General features: G+C 42.7%; 2 protein-coding genes across 2 annotated transcripts; one reads left to right on the top strand and one right to left on the bottom strand.

Annotated features, from left to right (window-relative positions):
- The first annotated feature begins 10,068 nt into the window (after nt 1-10,068).
- LOC6535362 lies at nt 10,069-10,647 on the top strand. Its single transcript, XM_015191597.3, has one exon. It carries the CDS (start codon nt 10,069-10,071, stop codon nt 10,357-10,359), a length of 291 nt encoding a protein of 96 aa, XP_015047083.1. The 3' UTR covers nt 10,360-10,647.
- Nucleotides 10,648-17,676: 7,029 nt separating this feature from the next.
- LOC6535360 (geranylgeranyl transferase type-2 subunit alpha) lies at nt 17,677-19,545 on the bottom strand. Its single transcript, XM_002095975.4, has one exon. The coding sequence runs from the start codon at nt 19,464-19,466 to the stop codon at nt 17,913-17,915; it is 1,554 nt and encodes a 517-aa protein (XP_002096011.1). The 5' UTR covers nt 19,467-19,545; the 3' UTR covers nt 17,677-17,912.
- Between the last annotated feature and the right edge of the window lie 246 nt (nt 19,546-19,791).

The following is a 19,791-nucleotide window of genomic DNA, read 5'->3' as shown; positions in this document are numbered from 1 at the left end:
AGTATATATATTCTTGATCGGGATTAATAAAAGATTTGATCTGACCATGTCCGTCTGTCGTATGAACGTTGAGATCTCAGGAACTTTAAATGCTAGAAAGTTGAGATTAAATATGCAGACTTTAGAGACACAGACGCAGCGCAAGTTTGTCGATTCGTGTTACCACCCCCACTCTAACGCCAAAACTGCCACGCCCAGACTTTTGAAAAATGTTTTGATATTTTTTCACATTTTTGTTAGACAAACTGCCACGCCAACTCTAACGCCCACAAACTGCCAAAACCTGTAGTGTTGAAATTTCTCCGTCGCACTACCACAAGCTGAGTCACGGGTATCAGATAGTCGTGTAACTTGACTATAGCATTCTCTCTTGTTTTATTTTTATATGCTGGCTTTCAGCTAACAAACAAATCTATTTTGATTCATCTTGTGGACTAGCGGTTGATTCAAACTTTGGTCTGCGACTTTACGCTTTTACCGGCTGGTTTTGCTATGTTTTTGGATTTTATTTGATTTACCGACAGAGCTCGAGTTCTGATTGAATTTTGTTTTCGTTTTCCGTCATTAAGACATGTGTTTAAGTTTGTATTTATACACACGTAAGTGAATGGTGATGAATGGTGCGTGTCGAGATATTGGTCAAGGCAAATCTTTTAACACTAATTTTCCTGGTTAAATTTCGATGTCTATGTTTGATGAGCAATAAACGTAAGCAAAATAGGGAAAGGTAACTAAACGCAAATTAACTTTTTTTAACTGATTGCAATTGAATGAGTGAATGGGATTATAGTTTTTTATTTTAACATAATAACCTACTATGTACATAATAACATAATGTGTTGCTTAAAGTTATAATTTAAAACAACTTATTGCGTAAGTATAAAAAAAGGTAATGACTGTGAAACGGGTCATCAGAAAATTGGTACATATTCATCTTGCCATCAGCAAAAATGTAAATATACAGTTTTAGATATTACCGATACATTACCGAAAATTTATATTATTCTCCAATTCACATCTTCAAATGTTGGCTCCCCGTGACGCCTTTGCGATTCAAATTTCTGTGGTTTGTTGTTTCATTTTTGGGTTGCTGGCTTGCTGCAGTGCAAAATGCCCATGCCGCGACGCTTGCTGAAATGTTGTGCAAACACAATCAAGTGGTAAAATGAGTAGTAAATGGCTGGCGAAAGCCGGCAAAAGGAGCTGACAGGAGCAGAAGTAGCGATAGTCGATGGGAGGATCCCCCAACCGACTTGGGACTACTTCGGAGCTGTCGATACAGCCGGGCTCTTGAAACCGTATCCCGTATCCCGAATCCGGAATCCTTTCTCGGTGCTTGAGCTCGAGCTGTGCTTCGGGCATATAAATTGAATTGTGTGAAAATGTATATTTGTTTTGGCATTTTATGACACACTCCAGAGTGTTGCGGGTAGCCAGATTTCCAGTTCCCGATCCTTGTTCCCCTTTGACCAGACCCCAGTCAGTTCCTGCTGCCGAATGTATTTGAATTCGAGGGTGCTTTGCTTTAAGCAGCCTCACAGAGTGGACCCGAAAATTAATTAAAGTTGAGATGTTTGATGCAGAGTTTAAAATAGCAAAATGATAGGCACCCCACTCCAGCAATTCATTGTTTGAGTCTTAAAAAAGTAATGAGTGGAAAAACAAAGTTCTTGGGAGAACAAGCTATTGGTGACGATTTTCCTTAATGTATTTTGTGTATTTATATGGGTTAAATATGCATGCTATTGCTAAAATATTCGAAAATTCGTTAACAGACTTTTTTGAATATTTATGATTTTCAAAATTATGTTTTTTATGTTGGGTTTCCTTCTAGCCGCAGCCCATTTTAAACGATTTTTGTTCCGGTGCAAGGGCCAATCAAATGTTGCGGAAATTGTGGCCAACTCTTAAAGTCTTCTGATTGCCTTGGTCTGTGTCAGGTTTGTTTCAATACAAAAGCCCTTCGAGACCAGACACCGAGTTGGCTTTGCCCGACTTCTGGGATGGGGCTGCAATAAATTCGCTTGAGCCACCTCTGGCACTCCATCCCATCCGCTGCTGATCCCCATTCCTTCCTGCCTCTGCTCCTGCCTGGTGATGCTGGAATATTATGGCCATTTGTGGCAGGACCAGGCACTTAGTGAGTTGTGGCCAAGTGGCGAACGTCGAGCTGCTAAATCATACATACCGCATATGAACGAACAGTCAGTTAAATGTAACATGTGTAGCCAGTAGGTGCAACCATAACACATTTAAACATATAATACAATGTACAAGAAGCTGTGTTGTTACTGCTCGTGCTTAAAGCCTTGTTTAGGCCTTAGACCCTTGCAAGGTCTTTTGTATTAATTATCAATTGCGACTCTCTCATATTTTCGGGGACTTCATCTCTTGGCATGCGTATGAATCCCCAAATTCAGGGGAATCCGTCTGAATGCCCCACGAAAAGTCAGAATTTAAAGGCTTTCAATGTGCCTGTTTAAATGTCTCACTTGAATAGTTGACACTAATTATATCCCCGTCAATGGAGCTGGAAGAGCAATATGGTGGGAATCCCTCCTTGCCAAGGAAAATGTTTAATTTGCCCTGTTTAGTTCCCAAAGGTGCTGTTAGAGGAGAACTAGTTTGGAAAATAGGAATAAAATGCTGCGCCTTGCGCACATGTAAATTAATATTAATGCATTTTTTATTTGCTCCCTGGAGTATATGCGCGGATTAAATAAATAAATATCAAATCGGGTCAATTGCAATTAATTATATTTGGAATTGCTTTAGTTTTGATTTCGCTGGTTATAACTATTTATACAGCCATTCCCCTCTCCTCTTTCTGGATTCTAGCTGCAGTGCGGTGGCTTGTCCATATAAAAATTTGCATAAATAAATTATAAACAACAACACGAGAATTGTCCATTATAAATAATGCGAATTGTCCGTGCGAAGCGCAGAGGGACAAAGGCAAGCCATGACAATTTGCATATATGTTTTTATAAACACATGTAGCCCATGTGTATGTTAAATATGTTTACCTACTTGGGATCCGATGGGTCGAGGCCCCGATGGCGGATGGTCGATGTCCTCCTGCTTGCCGTCGCATAAATAGCGTACAAATTTGTCGTCTGTCAGTGTCTTTTTTCGGCAGCTCCCCAAATGATATATTGGCGAAGAGGACAAATAGGCAGGACAAACATCAGCAGCGCATTTAAATAAAATATTACACTGTTCAGCATAAATTCCGGGTGATAGTAGGTGGCACATAGTGGGATACACTTCTGGCGCGAGTAAAGGTAATGTGGCCGTGCTTTGTATAAAACCTTTCAACTCTAAAACATTAGAAATAAAATCAAGTGTTCATATTGTTTATTTGAAGTTCTTTAGAAGCGTCATAATGTTGCAAAAGACTTTTTAACTAATTTTAATGAATAATCTCTTATCTTTTGCGCAATTTTGTTTCCAGGTGTCGCTGTGTTTTTCGCAGTTTTGTGTTTTTTAAGCGTTTACAGACTTCTCACAAATGAACTTTTTTTTAAAAAAATAAAATCAAAAATGCCAATGCTAATTATAACCGTTACTCGTTCAGGAAAAGTAAAATATACATATTCATGATCAGGATCAATTGAGGAGCGAATGCGGTCATATCCGTCTCTCCCTTCGTATGAACGTCGAGTTCCTGAGATAACTATAAAAGCTAAAAAGTTAAGATTAAGAATGCAGATTCCAGAGACATAGACGCAACATTTTAATTTTTTTTTCATTTAATTTCTTTTCTTTCCCTAATGTGAAAATTTCTTATTTCCTTTTCCACTATCTGAGTAACTGGTACCTGATAGTAGGGAAAACTCGACTATAGCATTCTCTCTTGTTTTCTTACTCCTTAGTTTCCTGAGTTAGTTCTCCTGAGTTTTATAAACCTCTTACTTCGTGTACAATTAGCAGTTCACGTAATTACTTTGAATGTCCCACGTCCACATTGGCTGATAAGTCCTTCGGCGAATCGCCCTATTATCTTTTATTTGTTATGGAAATCAGGTTCTGCGCCACTTAGTCCTGCGTGAATTTATTCGAATAACGCACAATTTTTCGTGGAAACGGCTTCGATAATCGTTGGGTCAACAAGGGGCCGATAAATATGCGGGACTGCTGGGACTTTGAAAGAAATTTAAACAATTAAATAAAGAAGGCGGAGAAGAAGGACGGTCGAGCTCCCTGGAAAATGCTGATTAAATATAGCATCAATAAAGGATTACAACGGTGAGTATGCGACGCAGAGGACAGAGAGCTGCAATAAGTGCTTCGATGCGGCATTAATATGAATCATAATTTTTTGATTGCGTAAAGATACCAACGCATTAAAGAGACTCTGGTGCGACTCAAAAGAGCATGCATCTGACGAATTAACATACAAAACTCTGTGGAGGGACTGGTGGTCAATTAAAATCGTATCTAATATGATAGCGTGTTATATGTACAATACTTGACTGACACAGACACAATATAAACAATTCTTTGGTTTCATAAATGTAAATTAAGCAAGTAGGTGCTTTTTTTTTAATATCTCGCAGCCACCAGTGTTTTCTCAAATAAGGCTCTTAAGAAAAAGGAAAATTCTTCCCGATGCGTTGAATATTGAATAAGATTGAAAAGTCTATAATAGAATATTTGGTGCGTTTGGCACACGAACTCCATCGCACACTTTCCGGTGGTCCCTGCTCGGCGAACTCATTATCCTCCCCGCTCGCAGGAATCTCATTGTTTATGCCCAACCAATTTTCTTCGCCCATTAAGAATTTTCCCATTACTCATACGCAGCGTGCGCACATTTCCCATCCCTCTCGCGTGCCGCCGCCCTTCCGGCGAGGGAAAATCAATGGGACTCGTTAGTGCAGCAGCTCTGCGCTTGCACTTTACGCTTTCCAGTTTCCTCGGCTGCCTGACAGCCGCGTGTCTGCGACATGCAAAAATGTTTTAATGCGCTTATTGACAGCCGCTGCTAATGGCCAACAATTTTAAACACTTCAGCTTAAAGTCGCAGCCCAAAACGCGTCCTTGGCGCGAACTGGCGAGGTGGCTAGTAGATAATCGACTGAAGAGGCATTGTCAGCGCAGTTCAATCAGTCGTCCTTTGCACTTTGCACCTGTCTGCCCTCGCCCAGTGGCCCTCGAGAACAGGCGGCCCTCGTTGGTGTTTGCTCTCACCTGGTTTGTTGGTTTCCTGGTTTGCTGGTTTGTTGGTTTGTTGGTATGTCACTTTGCTCGGGGCTTCAAGCGGACGTGACGACAGTTACTGATACTCGGGGCGATGATGATGTTTGTCCTGCCGGAAACCGAAGAGATTAATCTTGTAATAGGAACTCAATGTAAGTAACTGCGCGGTAAACGGATGCCTAGGGACCCAGTAAGTAATCATTGGGACACTTAAGCTGAAACTAAGCAGGTATAAACTGTCTAGACATGTCTGTCTATCAGTGCTGCCTACTGTATATAATATTAACTATAACTATTCGCGGTTTAAACCCGCTGCACGTTTCTTTCCAAAGTCACTCTTTAATTGAGGTTCAATTGACAACAAATGACATGTTAGTAATCGGATTAATTCACAACTATTTGCTGGTAAAGTACGCACTTCAAAGACCGTGGAAAGCCAAAAAACATCGCATAAAGCAATTACGCAGGAAAATCACTTTCTTTTCAAAGATGATTTCTTCAGAAACATAACAACGTAAAGGGATGACAACCAAGGGGAATAGTTTCTATTGAACAGGCGGGGTCTTTTCAGAGAAGAAATAATTTCTTACAAAGAAATAATTTCTATGCTCGGAATGTCACAATGAATATAAGGGGAATTAAAATAAGTAATTCGATGCGGTCTAAAAACTAATATGTTGCAAATGAGTAAATGTAATAGTGTGGGAGGTTTTAAATTGGGTTAATAAATAATAATAATAATCCTTGCAACAATATCATTTTGAACTTTTCTTTATTAATATTTTAATATTATTATTCAATTCTATCCAAAAGATGTAGGTCAATAAAACTTTCGCTGTTTTACTTGTGCACATCTGGTTACTGCGGCGACCATCAAATCCGTTTTATGTTAGAGAGTATTTTTAGGTCGAATACCCTTGAATGGAAGCACTCTCGATTTGCTGGATGTGCTCGGGAATTGGGCTAGTCCGCATGTCCACACTTGACAATACCAGCATCTGACTCCATGTTGATAGTGGTTTTCATGTCGTGTATCTTTACATCTATTTACTTCTACAGCCAAGTATCTTTGTATCTCTCCGCGCGGCTGCTACACTACGGCTATGGTTCACAGTTTACTGCCGCTTCAGCTGCTTGACCCGCTAAGGCCAGATTACGTGATTTGTCCCGTGCCCGCCGGAAGCACATCGGTACAGGAGCCACGGACACCCAGACGGGGAAAGACGGCTGCATCCACGCAGCGATAAGCGGAGCAAGATTTCAAAACGGCATACAAATTTAAATCACGTCATTAGAACGGGCGATTGGAAGGGGAACCAGGCTGGCGACATCACAAAGAAGCATCTACAAGTCCGGACTTTATGGGTTCCATGTAAATAGTCTGCTCAGACAGAGGCGCACGGTTTTGCCCCATTTCCGGATGCGGAATCGAGGCCGTGCACTTAGGAAAACGGCGGATTTTTGGCCTCATTATAAGTGGGGCAAACAAAAAATAAGAAAGTCGCTTGTAACATTTATTAGTACACCAACGTTACACCTGCCTAAAAAGCATAATATACTGCTGTGTTGTGTTTTTGTACGTTTTTAACTAGATGGGCAGTTTAGTCTTAGACATTTAAGTTCCGTATCCTTTTATTAAGGCAATTCCCCTCCGCAAATAAAACTTCAAGCAAAACTATATTAGAACAAGCACCTAACAATGGAGTTTATAGCTCTGATCAGGCTTCACAAAATACTATCCATTAAGTGTCTAAATATTTCAAAGGTATTTTATAAATGAAGTTTTGACCAAAATATGACTAACGACCATCGTCTCTTTTCCTTCGAGTGCGCGCTGCTTTGTGGCTGCATGTTGGTCGGTGTGAGTTTGCTAAGCCGCTTTTGAGGCAGGCACTCAGGTACAGGCCCGACCACACACAGGAGCATCCCGAGTCCCGTACTCACATAGTCAGAGCCCATAGTCACAGGACGAATTCACGTGCGCGTTTGTGTCATCTCTTTGGGAACAAGAGCGTGTGAAAGTGTGTGAGTGTGAGTGCAGGACGACGGGCATGTTGCTGAGGCGCGGCAAATGCCTGTTACGCTTTTGAGCCACCGCCTGCGGTTGACAGAGCACGTTGAACCACCCATTCCGTTTGGGGTTCGAGTCGTGCACTTAGCCACCCGCCGCCCCGCCCATATAGCCATCGAGAAACCATCCAAACAGGCGGGTTTTCTGCGGCCTGATGCACATTAAAACGCAATTAAAGTTGCAGGCGTTAATTGTGCCGCCTGTATTGGCTTTTTTCAGATTTTTTTCGAGCGCCTGGTGCCTTTTTGAGTTAGCTGCCGAAAATTAATTACTTTTGCACCGTCCTAGTTCCCTCAGTCATTGGAAAAGCGGGAGCGCAGATATTACGCGACAAATATGAAAAACTCGTCAACTACGAGTGGGTGTGTTCCGGAAATCAATTTGTCAGCTATCATAAAAAGTGGTTGATCTTTGAAGAGGGGTTAATTTCCGGTTTATGATACAGCATTCTTAAATGTTTTTTGTCATTAACCCGTAAATAAAAAACATGTTGAATTAAATAAAACAATAGCCTGCTCCCGATTATAAAACATTTTACCTTTTATTCTTAAAACCTGCTGCAGAACCTAAGTATTGATATCTAAATGTCATATTTGCATTAAACCACATACATACATTAAACCTTTCCTCCCACAATTTGAAATAGGTTTTCACGGAAGCTTCACTGTTCGTAAATAGGAATGCTCGCATGTGAATGTCTCTTAATGAATCAAGTCCATGAATAAAGCCGCAAGTGGGTCTTTTTTCTACTTTTGCTGTGGCATGGCAATGTGCGGTGGGCCGGAAGTAAGTGCGCGTGGCAGAAGTCGGTTGGTGCTAATGGGGAGTCGCACACACGCACATACATATACACATACAATCGTTCGCTGAGTTTTTCTTGTGCTGTTTCTTTGGCCAGTTGTGCAGCTAAATCCTTTGGCTGGCAACTTTATCTTTCGGCGCGGATTCTCAGAAGCAGCTGTTGTTCTTCATCTCCTTCACTGACGTTCATTCTGAAAGCGCTGTTTATTCGCAGCTTTTCTTATTCGTTTTCTATGTCCCGCCAGTTTTTCGCTATTGCAGCCGTCGAGGGGTTTGGCTTAAGCGCCAGTTGCCGGCGACGTGCCGCTGAAATAATTAAGTTGCCAATCTCGGCAGGCAGACTATCAACAGCGATCCAGAGACAGCCAAGATATAATAGATATGTAGTTGGTAATGAACAGGGGTTGCAGGCATGCACTTAGATTCAAACCTTTTCAATTAGACAGCAATTGTCAGGATCAGCAGCAGGCGTTGTTTTTACTGTGCTCGGTTTTTAAAATTCATTTAAAACGCCGTTTGGAAAATTGTTAAACGTCAAGGGTGAGAAATCAGCCTTTGTCTGTCGCCTTGACGACGTCTCGGCTGAGAAATATCCAGAAATATCCCCAAGTTCCTTCACCACAAATAGAAAACAAACAGTAATCACGCCTATACACCCACTCCCTCGGAAATAGACAGCTTGTCGAACTTTTCGGTTAGAAGGAAATGCGAAACATTCCTCGTACATATATTACGCATACGCACGGCTGGCAGCCACAACACCGCAACTGAGGTCTTTTCTGTGCATTAAATGTCGCTTCTGTTAGCCCGCTTTGTAGTCTGGTGAGCCGAGTAAAAGAAAAGTGAAAACTGCTGCAGTTTTCACCAGCTTTCCTCCCTGTTGACATTCTTTTGACAAAAGCCGCTGGCCTTGTCTCTTGATGAGATGCCCCATCATTAGCATCAAAGCCGTGGCGAAGTCGCAGCAAATTGCTATGCAATGCAGTGCGCACTCGGTGAAATCAATTCATGATTTCGTAATTCTCGTTTAAATTTATATTGTGTGCCACATATACTTAAGCAAATTTTAATACGTGCTTAAATACCTTCAGGTATCTTAGGAAACCATTATGTTTTAGAAGTTTCTTTTGAACTTTACTTTAATTTCGTTAGTGGATGCCTGCATCCAAATATTTTTGCCGTGTGGAATGTGCTTTCAGTTTACGATTCAGAGGGCGCTGCGTTCCCGAAAAGAAACCCCAAACGATGCCACTAGATCGGCCGGTGCAATGCAACTCGTACTCGTACAAAGGAACCAAAGGCACTAAGTTGCGGCGACATGTGCGCTTAAAGCTGTGGGAAGCGAGCAAGGCCAATGAATACCAAACGAATCGATAGTGCGAAATCGAACTCCGAGGGCAACGTGAGCGGGGCAGGCATTTTTCTGCTTGGTCGACCCAGGGAGCGGAAAAGCAATTTCGCTCTGAGCCACCTCAAGTAGCAGCCGCTTTTCTACCCTTCCCGACGAGGGCCAGCCCAAACGATTTGCAAATTTTACCAAGGCACACAACCAATCGAGGGCATTAGCTGGGCAAAAAATATAAAACGTTTTACCCAAACACGAAACAAATGTAGAATTTCTAAGTCAATCAACTAGAAAAAAGTTGCACTCACTCGTTGCGTCACTACTTTGCGTATAGGTTTCCGTCATGGAATGCTGGATTATGGGCCCAAAGTTCTTACAACGCGGAATCAAGCGATTAGATGGAAGTTTACACCCAGTTGGCACGCATAAATTATTCCAAGTTTCCGCTTCTGTCGCCAGCAGCTTTGCACACTGAAAAAAATGAAACCCGCGCAGCAAAATGTATAGGAATTTGCTTAGCTTCCAACACCCGATTACATTCATGTCTTTCAAATTTTATCAAATATTTTCATTTTAATTATTTACAAGTGTTCATTTATTATTTTGTATACTAATTTACCTTTACTGTGTAGCACCCATCGGTTGCAAAATGGGCGCGCATTCCACAGCCGTCGCCATAATAGATATGGAACTGGATTTCGGCGAGGATATGGATGAGCACGGAGTATTGGGGAAAGTGAGTCAGCCTGAGTATTTGGTAGCGATGGTTCGGCGCCTGCAGGCGAACCATGTGTGGATCCGGGAGCAGTTGACTCACCTACATCGCCGCCTGGTGACTCTTCGGTTGGACAGGCAAAGAAGCCTCTACGAGGGAAAGGAGCGGTTGCAGCGACTCCTGCTGAATTTGCAGGTGAAATACGGACGCCAGTGGGCACTGTAGGGGAATCAAAGGATAATGGAGCTCGGAATTCGGGTGCCAACACTTTAGGATGATGTGAAGAACGCTCTAAAGTACAGAGGATCCTTAATGACAAAGGAATCAAAATGATGGCATGATGATCTCAAATTGTACGACGCGAATGTTATTAGGGTTTTAAAAGGTTACTGTAGCAAGATTCATTATAAAACAATATTAAATTTTAAAACTTTGGTTAAACGTAAGACCCTTCAACGAAATTGACTGAAGAATGGGCTTATAAAGATTTTAGCGTGTACATAACTACCGTAATGAAGGTCCTTTATTTATTCCTTTGTATAAATATTATACCCTTGCAGAGGTTATATTGATTTAAGTTAACGACGCAGTAAAGAAGACGTTTGCGAAAATTTAAGGTATATATATTCTTGATCAGTATCAACAGCCAAGTCGATATAGCCATATCCATCTATTCGTTTCTAACGCAAATCAGTCTCTTTGTTTTAAAGCCATCTGCATGACTTTCCCACAAGTTTTCGTTTTATTTTTGCTAGTATTAAAGCGGAACGGCGCTGCTCGGACTACTATATCATATTCCTGCCATATGAATAATCGAACAATTCGTTACACACTAGTATTTTCTCAATATACGATTTAATATATATATTTCACAATATTTCAAAGACCCAGCCAAACGGGAAGGTCAGATTTGTGGTCCACACAATCATAATTGTTGAACAAACTTGTGCCTAAGTGCGTGCATAAGTCATGCAACTAACTCACACCACTCTGTGCACTGTGCGCGGCATAGTCCTCATAGCTCGACAACAAATAGACCAAAGCTCTGGGGTAATGGCAATCATAGCTCGCCTTACAATGCGTAACTCAATTAACCAGACACCAGCGGAGGTCGAGTGCATCACTTAACTTAAGTCAAGGGTTAATTGACTGGCCCGTCCTCGTCCTGTCCCTTCCAATCATGTGCGGCATGATGGGGGATGGAACCCTCTTGCTCCTCGTCTCATCAGCCACTTACACGGGCCCATTGCTGTTTAGCAACTATTTATGGAGACAATTAGTTGTCACTTGCCACCTACATGCTTTACAGTGCACTGAGAGAATCTGGGATTGATAGCGAGAGATCCCACCCTAAAATGAAATGGAATACCTATGGCATATGTCTGTTTCGTAATAAATGATTACTCCATGAGTGGTTTTTTCCAGTACAAAGGAACTGCAACTGCAACAGCCACAATCGTCGCTTTGTAATGATATGCCTTCTGGGCTGCTGCTTTTGTTCTTCACAGTTCTGTTCAGTTAAGTTCAATTCAGTTATGTCGTGGCCTCGAGGGTCCTTGCCTGTGGATGACACCTAGGGTGTTATCATTATCACTCGGAAAGTGGACCGCAGTGGTGTGCGAGTGGGCGATCCGGTCAACTGACATCACTTGAGTAGACCATAAACGGCAACAAATGCAAATGCAAATGAAATTATTGCCGCCGCAGCTTCAGTTCTCTGAATGGCCGACCAACAGTCCCGACATCGCGCTGGAACTGTTTGCATATGCAGGCGCACGCCCACAGATATGCCACGCCCCCGGTACCCCGCCCCCTCCACTGGCTACCGGAAGCGCCCTTTAAACGGGCGGCGCGAACCATAAAGCCATTGGCGACCGACTGCATTTCAGCGATATAAATATTTATATAAGTTAATCGGTTTATGGTGCACGAGTAATTGAATTTCACGACGGCGCCAGGTAAATGAAACCAGGTAGCATGTAACTCGGACTTGCCCCTCTATCCCCTCTATCGGTTGTCACGCGGTCGGCCCGATGTTGCAAAATGGCAGGACACTTTAAACTTGGTTTTTTACTTTGTGCATCCCTTTCTCTCATTCTATGTTTGTATAGGTTACTTCATCTTTGGAGCGTTGATGCTTTGGATGCTCATTTCCAGTTATTTTATTTAACTGTGGCCTTTTGATAAAAACTATAGATTTTAATACTTTATACATTCGCTGTTATGTTGTAAGATAAGTCAGTTACTACATATATTTGTATTATTATGTATATTTTGCAGTATTCACAAGTTAAGAAAAAATATAATTTTTAATAACTGATTAATGACAATCATTATGTTTTGAAGAACATCGACCTTCTCACGTACTTCTACTCCTATTGGTCCGGAAATAGGACTTACGCTTTCCATTCTTCCTGTTTTAAGGTTGAAATGGGTCTTTATTTTGTTCGAAAAACAATTAGGTCAATAAAAAAAAAGGAAGATGATTAAACACCTGCTGGAAAGCACACACTGTGCTCATTACCCAATTTGTATAACCTCTGTTGCTGAAGAACAGAGCATTCCTTATTATGAATCGGACTTGCCACCACTCGACTTGCCACTTCAAACCACCCGGCTCCAACGTGGCGCCACCCGGAAGTGCCCTGTTTCTACGGCACTTCCGCTTTACTGCGCATTAATTGAAATTAAATTTGGCATTACTCTCCCGCCCTCTCCCAAAACCCCTTGCATTCCGTTTCCCTCCGCCTGTGCAACGATGGCTGCAATTTTTGTACCCTGAATTTTCCTATTCCTTGCATAATTTAAAGTTGTTTGCTCTGCTGCCGCTTTTGCATTATGCCCAAAAGAGGCGGAATGGGGGCGTGTGTGGTGGCCACTGCCTTTGCTGCGTTGCTTTGGTATTGTTGTTTTCAATTAACTATGCGTCTAGCTAAATGGCAAGTAAATTAATGTTTATAGTGCATAAATATGCAATTTATAAGCTCCGCTCCTCCTGCCATCCGTGTGCGTGTGTGTGTGTGGTGACGTCACCGGACTCAGACTTTGTGGCGCCATGTTCTGGTTGAATTGAGCGTAAATATTAATAAGTTATATGGGTGGAGAGCACAGAACAATACCGTTTCATGTAATTTGGGGCATCTGCTGTGTATCAATGAAGAGCAATCGCAGATCCTCAATCGCAGATCCTCAATCGCAGATCCTCAATCGCAGATCCTCAATCGCCAGATCTTGCTGCGCTTCGGCACCAAAATTTATAGCCTTAGGTGCGGCAACTGGCGGTCAGCAGTCAAGGATCTCAAATTCTGCTATCCTGCCCGACCTTCTCCACAGCAACCAATCGTAGGAAACTTTGGGATAAACCAGTACTAGATATTTGAAAATTTCGATTATTTTAATTATAACTCGAACCCACCAGCAGCTCAATGGAACATATTCAAAAGTTTTATTTGCAGCATAATAACGTAAAACGGCAAAATTATTTTGGCCAGTGCACAACTTGCTTTTCTGTTGTGTCGGTGCCAAAACTTTAATTGCCTTTCGGGCCGAAAACTTTAGCAGAATCTGTGCTGCTATGCATTTTGTTAACGTTTCCGGTGACTTCGCGCTGGAGACCACCTCTTCCGCAACACAACACCACACCACACCACAGCACAGAACTCTTGTTGTCCCCGGTTTGTGTGCCCTTTTAATTGCCCATTGAAAGTTGTTCACTTGTAAAAGCGAACTTTTGAGCTGCCAAGTTGCCGGCAGTGGAGTGAAGTGTAAGCAAGAAGCGTGAAACTATGTGTTATGCAATTAAAAGTGCAAGCGGCCCTAAGCCCAATCGATGCGGATATTCAATTGGCCACCGGCAGGCCAATTTGCCGCAACTTATTTAAGGATCAACCGGTTTGGGAAAATCGGATGAAAAGCTCGGGTGACCACAGCTGCAGCTGCTCGTAATGAGTTTTTCATGCATGCGCCGGGCCGCCGAGACAGAGCCCCAAGTTAACATTATGTGACAGCTGCAGACAGAAATCATTTCGAGCCCTTCTATGTGCCATCCATCCTATCCGACATATCCATCCCATCCGACACATCCATCCCATCCGTCCCAATGAAGCGAACGGCGCGGACGAAACCATGCTGCATATGCTTACGGGATGGCCAAAAACCCAAGAACCACCACACTAAACACATTAAAAAAACAAATAATACGTTAAATAAATGCGCTAAATACCAAGATGTGTCATTTTTGATATCAAAATTTTCATTTTTTTTTTAGAAATATTTTGTAAAAATATGTATGATCAGCTTTTTCAGTCAGTAGCTAATTTGGATACACTTTTCCATTCTCGTGTAGCGTAATTGTTGCAGGTGTATTTATAGTACATGTGGCACTCTTTTCCTTGCATTGGAGGGTCTCCTTTGTTTTCCATTCTGCGATGTCTACTGCTGGTGACTGGCAAGGCAGTCACGTGATATTTTTCTGATTTTCCACTTGCATTATCACGTCTAAAAACTGTCTACTAGTGGAACATGTGGATTGTGTGCACTGTCTGGACTTAAGGCCATTGCCAGTGTCTATTCGATGGGGCGGGGGGAAGAGCAGGGTACTCGGGCAATATATAAACATAATTTAGGAGCAAAACAGGGGAGGAAGACTTCACTAGTTGCTATGGTAGGCGAATAAATTATAAGAGCTGAGGCGACATGACTTGACTTGGTTGAAGATATGTATGTGGCACAGTTTGCCAGATCCAGTTACGTGGGGCAAGTGTCCAAACTTGGTAAACAAATACAAATTTCAAGTCAATTTTAGTAGGACGAGCGCGTGTAGTTACGGTCGCAGAAGCCTGAAAGACGCTGCAATCATGCGAAACCCAAATTCGCCACAAGTGCTGGTGAGTACCTGTTATTGACGTCATCAATTTATATTCATATTTATTTTATGCCAAAATATGTACATTTCCAAAGATCGGAATCACGTTCTGCTCTTGTCATTAAGTTTAAGAGAGGAATGTGTGGGTAGAATTGATTCAGTGAGATCAAAAGATATTTGTATACCTTTACACTCGTGGAGTAGAAGCGCATACTAGGTTCGTTGAAAAGCCCGTAAGAGGTTAGAGGAGCGTTTACTACCTATCAAGAATATATATTCTTGATCAGGATCAATAGCAGAGCCGATGTCTGTCCGTATGAACGCTGTGATCTCGGGAATTACATGTAAAACGTAGGATGTGAAGATTCTATTGAACTGGACGCAGTCCAAGTTTGTGTCAAAAGTTTGACACGCTCAAAAAAATGTTGTCGATTGGCATCATCTGAAGATGAATGAATTCGATTAATTGTAGACTCTTGTGACTTTTTTATAATATTTATGTTTTTGAAAACTCATCATACTCTTTTATTGTTGTTGAATCTTTTTGCCTTTTAATATATTACATTGAAACGCCATAATACAGGGAGCCTGATATGTGGGTTATTCAACAACTAAACATTTTCGTACTATCTGATGTTATTCTGATGATGTTATTATACCCGTTACTCGTAGAGTAAAAGGGTATACTAGATTCGTTGAAAAGTATGTAACAGGCAGAAGGAAGCGTTTCCGACCATATGAAGTATATATATTCTTGATCAGGATCAATAGCCGAGTCGATCTGGCCATGTCCGTCTGTCCGTTCGTCTGTCCGTCCGTATGAACGTCGAGATCTCAGGAACTACAAAAGCTAGAAAGTTGAGATTAAGCATACAGACTCCAGGGACATAGAAGCAGCGCAAGTTTGTCGATTCATGTTGCCACGCCCACTCTAACGCCCACAAACCGCCCAAAACTGCCACGCCCACACTTTTGAAAAATGTTTTGATATTTTTTCATTTTTGTATTAGTTTCTATCGATTTGCCAAAAAACTTTCTGCCACGCCCACTATAACGCCTACAAACCACCAAAAACTGTGTTTAAGACTCTCCTTCTCCCTTCCACTAGCTGAGTAACGGGTATCAGATAGTCGGGGAACTCGACTATAGCGTTCTCTCTTGTTAATGTACTATGACAGTGCCCGTATAGTGACCTGTGAACTGCGAGTTTCGGCTCGCAAAGTCATTTATTAGGCCACCACCGAGATTGCATCTTGACGGGTATCTATCTGTTAGCTTCTTTTCCCCCGCCATGTTTCCTGACCTTTCTCATTGACTTGTCCCATTAATTTAGTTTGCGACTCTGTGCATTTAAATGAAAACTGCAGCGGCACCCCTCCCACGTGCCACCCCTACGCCTGTAGCCATGCCATTGGCTTAGTAATTGGCCCCGGACATTTTAATGAGCAGCATCTTGGCAGCGTCACGTTTTCCGCAGTCGTCGCAAAATATTTGCAAGAAATGGCATTGGCATAATTAAGATTATGTCTGCATACGGGCTGCAGTCGAGTGGTGCAACATCGGATGTGGTGTCGACTGGGTGAGGCGGAAATTTGAATGCCAAGGCGTCTGCTAATGTTAATATGATAGCAGGATATAACCATCCACTCGACTGGCTCCATTAAATTCTCATGCCCAAACATTGCGCATACGACATGTGTGCTAGTGTGGCCTGCCAGCTGACAGCTGCACCTTCAGTCCCTCCCACCTGTCCGGGCACCTGCAAGAGAGTATGACGCCTCCTAGGAGCTTAGCTCCAGGCACGTCTGGCAGCCTGTCCCATGCCTGTCAAACGCCTTTCCGCCTTGAAAGTCCCCTCCTCGCCCACTTTGCTGCCCGATGCACCTAACAAAACTGGCAGATTTCACCCGGTTTTGATGAATCTGAAACAAATTTAGCGTAGCGAATAGTTAGCAAATGATCCCTCTGTTTGCACGATCATTCAAAACGTTCTGAACAATTGTGAATAAATTTAATACATTTACGGTCTATATAAAGTATTGGATTCATTTTACTTTGTATAAAAATTCCTCGAGACTCCCAAAATGGCCGATTTTTCTGTTAGTGAGTCTCCGTCGTGCAGCTGCGGCACGTAATAACATGCGGCTGCCAATGTTGTGGACGCACATTGAGCTCCTCGCATCGCCATTCCGTCGCAGTGTATCTCCATCTCGAGGGTCTTGCATAATTTATACAACCACGAGAGCCGCCAAAAAACCGCAAATCTCGCAGCTCCTCGCAAAGCTCGCGACATCAGTGGCAGCAGGAGCAACAACAGAAGCAGCAGCAACTGCAGCAAGTGCAGCGTCGCGGCAGAAACCCCCAGCATTGTGGCAGATTCTGGGACCGCTTAAAGTACCCAGCGGTTCCATGCAGCAGTATTGGTGGTTTTCCCATTTAACTCGTGAAACATTCGATAATGGATGGCCGCGGATGTCAGCGATTTCACTTGCCACTCCCCGCGAACATATGCAAACATGTGTTCTGTGAATTTCGACCTCTTTAACATTTTTTTCTAAAATTCATATTCATTTTTTTTTATATGAGATTTAGAAATAATAAGCTTGTAGGTGTATGCGGACTTCTATCCCGATTTGGTTATTTCCTTATTGTAACAATTTACTGGAAAAATAAACATGCACATTTTTACTATTTGTATTATTTCATAGCAATATACAAAAAGCGTAAAATTAGGTATCATAATGTTTATACATAACATTTATTCTCATACTAAAGAATAAATAGGAAAAATTGAAAGTTGAATTTAACTATTGGTTGTATCCTTTTTAGTTTTAGAGCACCCAATCGCCAAACACGGTTCAGTACCAAATTTTGAATATTGGTTATTTATGGAATTATGGAATTCACCGATAGTCTACGACAGCCTCTTCAAGTCTGCAAACGTTTTGGGCAGTGAATCCCCCAATTTCTCTCTTAGTTTGCTGGGTAGGGTTATTTCATCAGCGATGACCAAGTATTGACCATAAGGAAGCGATTCCAGCAGTACTTTATCCGCGATGTCGAAAGTCTTGGGAAATCCGGCAGATTGAGGCCACCTCGCCAGCTCCGACTCCAAGGTCCACCTGGCAGCGAGGTCCTTGTAGTAACCCTGCCTTAAGGAATCCACCTTTTCTAGCTTGGCCAAGTTCGTCAAACTCGTTTCGTGATTGGCTGAAAAATCGATAGCACGCATTAAAAGGGCACTTGTTAGTAGGGTCCACTTGCTGTCCGGCTCAAACTCCAGAAGATCTAGGCAGGATTGCAGCTGCGTTTGCAACTCCGCCAGAAGATCCTTACTGCAAGTCGTGGTGCCATGTGGTGGCGCAAAGTAATGGGCTCCGTTTTCCGAGCCTGACATAGGCGAAAGGTTCACGATTTGGTCGGAAAGCCACAGAGAGTAAGATGAGTTTCTTTGGTAATCGAAGTTTTGCTGGCACTTCCAGCTGGTTCCGAGCTTGTCCAATGGTAGCCAAGAGTTCAGTAAAACTGTCTTCTCTCCACCAACTAGCTCAGTCCTCAATTGTTTGATATCTGGGTATGGCTTATCTAGGGCGAGGACTGCTCCGTGTGACTCCAGTCGAAAAGCAGCTATCCTCGGAGCCCGATCTAACTGGGCGCCGCTGCCCAGCAACCACCGCTGGTAGAACCAAGCACTGCTGTCGTTGGGATCCGTGAAAGCAGCTGTCAGCACCATTTCAAGTTCCTTTTGCAACTTTTCCTCACTCATAGGCCGGTCTCTTTGCTGGTTTGGATATAGCCCCGGAAGCAGGAGACTACGGTGGTGCCAGCTTGAGTAGTTCGAGAAGTTTACCTTGATCTTATCGGTGCAGAAGTCCAGCTCCTGGGCAGCTGGCACCATGGCTTTTTCGGTCACATAGCGTCTGTAGTCCCAGGTGTGGAAGTTGCGCTCGTCAAACTTGAGGTACTTGTTGCACAGGTGCACCTCCCGCTGCCAGTCCGCTCGAGGATTCTTTTCCAGGATCCAGCTGCGGTGGTGCCACGCGTTGTAGGACTTCGGGTTGACCATTAGGCACTGTTCGGTGAGATCCAGTTCGCATGTGAAATAGGAATGGGCCTTGTCCTCTGGAAGGGTCTTCTTTTCACTCGCCTTATCCTTCTCTTCACCGGTTTGTTTTTCCTCTTCTAGCTTCTCGTCGGTGGGCGTCTCGTATGTGGCCTCCTCTTCCTTCAGCTTGGACAGCTTCTCCAGGACGCACTCCCTGCGGATATTCCACAGGGTACTCACATCCGGATTTCGCAGCAAGATCTGAACCGTTAGGCTGAGCATTTCGTTGTCCAGCTCCCCTGCTTCCCTCTTTTTCTGAATCCTTCCCATAGCTGCACGGTAGGACCGGACTTTCAGAGCCTGCTCCTTCTTCTTCCGCTCGCGTTCCTCCTCTGTGGTCCTGACTTTTACGCGTCCGTGCATTGCCTTGAATTGTATAAAAGTCCAATATTTACAAAACACGAAAATAATTAGTCATCAGTGTGGCCGCGCTGGAAACGATGAAAATACCAAACGGCACAAAAATAAATACCATTCAAATAGGAAAATAATTTTGCTGCCTCTGCTAAAATACACACATTTGAATGCCCATCTTTTTATCAAAAAATTACATCAAAAAATTCGTTCAACCATTTAAAAATAAGCCCAATAGCTGAAATTTTCCAACTATATCATCCTTTTGCTCAAAATATATATATCAGGGAGCAAAATTGAAGGAATACAACTGGACAATTTACCCAAAACATAT

The sequence above is a fragment of the Drosophila yakuba genome, chromosome 3R (genome assembly GCF_016746365.2).
Source record: "Drosophila yakuba strain Tai18E2 chromosome 3R, Prin_Dyak_Tai18E2_2.1, whole genome shotgun sequence".
NCBI lineage: Eukaryota > Metazoa > Arthropoda > Insecta > Diptera > Drosophilidae > Drosophila > Drosophila yakuba.
Note: the sequence above shows the minus strand (reverse complement) of the source record. Positions and strands in the feature narration are given on the sequence as shown.

Excerpts from the sequence above, each read along its gene's own strand:
- LOC6535362 (XM_015191597.3), top strand. The coding sequence starts at position 10,069 with ATGGGCGCGCATTCCACAGCCGTCGCCATAATAGATATGGAACTGGAT.
- LOC6535360 (XM_002095975.4), bottom strand. The coding sequence starts at position 19,466 with ATGCACGGACGCGTAAAAGTCAGGACCACAGAGGAGGAACGCGAGCGG.